Source organism: Zea mays, chromosome 8 (assembly GCF_902167145.1).
Source record: "Zea mays cultivar B73 chromosome 8, Zm-B73-REFERENCE-NAM-5.0, whole genome shotgun sequence".
Lineage (NCBI taxonomy): Eukaryota > Viridiplantae > Streptophyta > Magnoliopsida > Poales > Poaceae > Zea > Zea mays.
Window position 1 is genome coordinate 127,814,896 of NC_050103.1, and position 3,115 is coordinate 127,818,010.

The following is a 3,115-nucleotide window of genomic DNA, read 5'->3' on the forward strand; positions in this document are numbered from 1 at the left end:
TTATTACTACTTCAAAGGATCTGCTGCCTCCTTTCTTTCCCGCGTGCCAATCCAGTACTATACTATCAGATTCCATCCTAGTACTAGCCACGAGTGACGTCGATGATATCAGATTCTACGAATCGATCGGCATTGATGCTTTAAGCACTTTTGTCCTTGTTTTATTTCTTTTTCCTTTTTTTTTGAAAAAAAAATGTGACATGTAGTAGTAGAAGTGTACGTATAGTACACAATTTAATTTATTTCCTTCTCTATGACGATACCGTACAACCTCTGGGTACTTGAGCTCCATGGCTGGCAGTAGAGATTAGTAGTCGAACGAACTAGCTAGCACGATATCATGACATTTCACCATGCATGATCAGACGACTAGACCTTGTTTGATCCTAATAGTGGTACTACTGGTATGTACTGATTTGATTTGTTAACCTTCCTCCTCCTGGCGACGGGGGTGTGCATGCATTCGGGCGCGGTCGGAATCACCAGAGACGGTCCAGGTAGTAGTCTCTGGTGACCTCGTCGCTCAGCTCCGAGCCCTCCACCTCCACGCGGCTGGCCTCGGAGCTCTGGAAGCTGAAGCTGTCCTGCTGCTTCCTCGGCCCGCTCGCGCTGCGGCCAACGCTGGGCCTCGTCGCCTGCTCTCGCCCTGCGTGCTGCCTGGGCGCGCTCTGCAACCGGGCGCGCGCCGTGGACGAGGCCGTGTCCGCCATGTACCGCGGGCTGCTCCCGGCGTCCCGGCACGCGGCCGCGCGCGGCTTCGCCGGGGAGCCGAGGTACCCCGGGAACGCGCCGAGGCGGGGCGTGTTGTGCGTCGTCTTCGGGTGCGCAGGCTCGACCTGCTCTGGCCCCTGCAGGAGGCACCACGCCGGCTCGTGGAAGTAGCGGCTCGTCGTGATCCGGGACGACCGGCAGCGGAGCTGGCACGTGTCCATCTCCACGATCCTCGGGCTGCGGTCGTCCCCGCCGTCGGACAGCCGCCGCCGGTGCGCCGCGGGCAGGGCCAGTGGCTTCACCCGCGCGGCGATCCGCTCCTTTGAGCGCAAGCGCAAACAAGTAGTATGTTTCAAACGGAGTCAGATATAAACAAACAAATCCGTTTTCATTCATGCTTTAAAATGTGACTGGTATTAGTAGCCCTCACTTGTTCGACGGATCTCCGGGATGACGCCTGGAGCCTCATGAGCGCCTGCAGCCTGCGCAGCGTCATGGCGGTCCGCTTCCTCGCCAGGTACCCACGCACCAGAGCCTGCAGCTTCACCAGCGACCTGAGAGCGCGGAGCGCCTTCCGAGCCTGCGTTGCACGAAAAAATTCAAAAAAAAAAAAATTTAACGCTGCAGGTCGCATCGGAAACCGAAAAGAATTGGGCTGGGATGAGTGACGGCTAGGTGCGTCACGCCGCGCAGTTCACGAAGCACACTCTAGCAATAAACAAAAATATCGGCGGAATAATAATCTATTCTATAGTAGTAGGGATTAATTAAACAAACGAAACGAGTCGACTCGGCGGAGAGGAACAGCAGCAGCGACCAGCCATGGATCGAGGGCAGTGAGTGAGGTCAAATCTCCTGTCCAATGCGAACGCAGAAGAATCTGCCAAGTTCATGCCCACTTACTTGTTCACTCATCCGTTCGTTTCTTGGACCGACAGAAAGCAAACGAATGGCCAAACCCACTAAACCTTCGTTCGGTTGAGCAGTGCATTTTTTTGTGAAGGAAACAAAAATGCACTGCGGTAATGAATCACCACCAACACAAGGAAAGAACGAAGGCGTTTCGGCTACCAACTTACCAAGTATCCTCTGAAGGCCTTCTGGATGACGACGGCGGCGGCGGCCACGCGCTCCTGGCCGCAGCTGCACGGGCGCACCTGCGACAGCTCCCCGGCGGCGACGGAGGGCCGCCGGGCGCCGCCGTCAGCCACGCTGTTCCTCGGCTTGGCGAAGCTCCACCGCCTCTTCTCCGCGGGCGGCAAGGCGGCGCACGCGGCGTTTTGCGCCTTGCGATCCCTGTCCCCTTGGTGCTTGCTGCCGGCGAGCACCTTCTTGAGCCACCTCATCGCGCGGCCCATGGCGTGGTTTTCGTAGAGCTGCACTGCTTCAGGAACGGCTGCGATGCAAGCGTTGGGTTGGGCAGGGCAGGGCTACAGAGCCCTACTACAAGCTACAGCTACAGCGTGGGAATGGGAACTCGCGGAGATCAGCTCGGGATTTCCTGAAAGCTAACACACGGTGCCGGTGCCGGTGCCGTGCGGATGCAGAGGACCGGAAGCCCCTTGGTCGAAGCAAAAAGGGCTGCAGCTTTATGGAAACAGGATTTTTGAAACGAAAGGGTCTGGCTTGCAATCTGAGATACAATACAAGGGCAGGAACACACAGGCCGACGAGGAACTTGGAACTTTAGGAACAGAGCGAGAAAAGAAGCTTCACTAACTAGTTCACCGGAAGGAAAAAAGGGCAGAAGCTTTTTCCAGAGGCCTGCGGGCCAAGAAGCATGGGGAGTGAACAGAACAGAGAGAGGCCAAAAGGGCAGGAAAGGTCTCGGCGCAGAGGCAGGCAGAGTTTAAAGTAGAAGCGTAGCGCCAAGGGAGAGGAGGAGGAGGAGTGGGTAGTAGTGGCAGCAGGGAACCACAGAGAGGGGCAGTGCTCAGGGCAGCAGGAGACGCCGTGAGAGGAACGGAATAGTAGTACTAGTAGTAGTGGTAGGGAAGGGGGGAAAAGGCTGGTGACCGGTGGGGAAGAAAGCCCTTTTCACGAGCCAACGACCTTCGATCCGACCGATCGAGACGAGCAGAGGAAACCCACTGTAGCAGCCAGCAAGGCAACAAGGCTAGCAGCCGCCCGGGACCGGAACAGAACAGAACAGGGCTCAAAACACGCGCGGCACGAGGCGGCTGGACGAACCAGCAATCATTCGCACCTCAAAAGCCTCGTCCCCGCGAGGCGCGCGGCTTTTGGCGGCTGGCTGGCTGGCTGGATGGCGCGGCCGCGTCCGGCCAAGAGCCCGCGCCAAGATCCGATCCGCCCGGCAAATGAAATGGTTTTTTTTCTTTCTGGGAGGCCACGACGCCGATCGAATGAAATCCGGCACAGGCACCTTTCTCTCCGGTATCGGCTC

General features: G+C 57.3%; 1 protein-coding gene across 1 annotated transcript; it reads right to left on the reverse strand.

Annotated features, from left to right (window-relative positions):
• Positions 1-208: 208 nt before the first annotated feature.
• Positions 209-2,648, reverse strand: LOC103635871 (protein IQ-DOMAIN 14). The gene is made up of 3 exons (NM_001362606.1): positions 1,791-2,648; positions 1,142-1,291; positions 209-1,031 (listed from the first exon to the last, which is right to left on the reverse strand). The coding sequence occupies exons 1-3, from the start codon at positions 2,067-2,069 to the stop codon at positions 480-482; spliced, it is 981 nt and encodes a 326-aa protein (NP_001349535.1). The 5' UTR covers positions 2,070-2,648; the 3' UTR covers positions 209-479.
• Between the last annotated feature and the right edge of the window lie 467 nt (positions 2,649-3,115).

Coding starts and splice junctions, on each gene's coding strand:
- LOC103635871 (NM_001362606.1), bottom strand. CDS start 2,069: ATGGGCCGCGCGATGAGGTGGCTCAAGAAGGTGCTCGCCGGCAGCAAG. Junction 1,292..1,790: donor AGGCCTTCAGAGGATACTTG/GTAAGTTGGTAG, acceptor CGTGCAACGCAG/GCTCGGAAGGCGCTCCGCGC. Junction 1,032..1,141: donor CCCGGAGATCCGTCGAACAA/GTGAGGGCTACT, acceptor TTGCGCTCAAAG/GAGCGGATCGCCGCGCGGGT.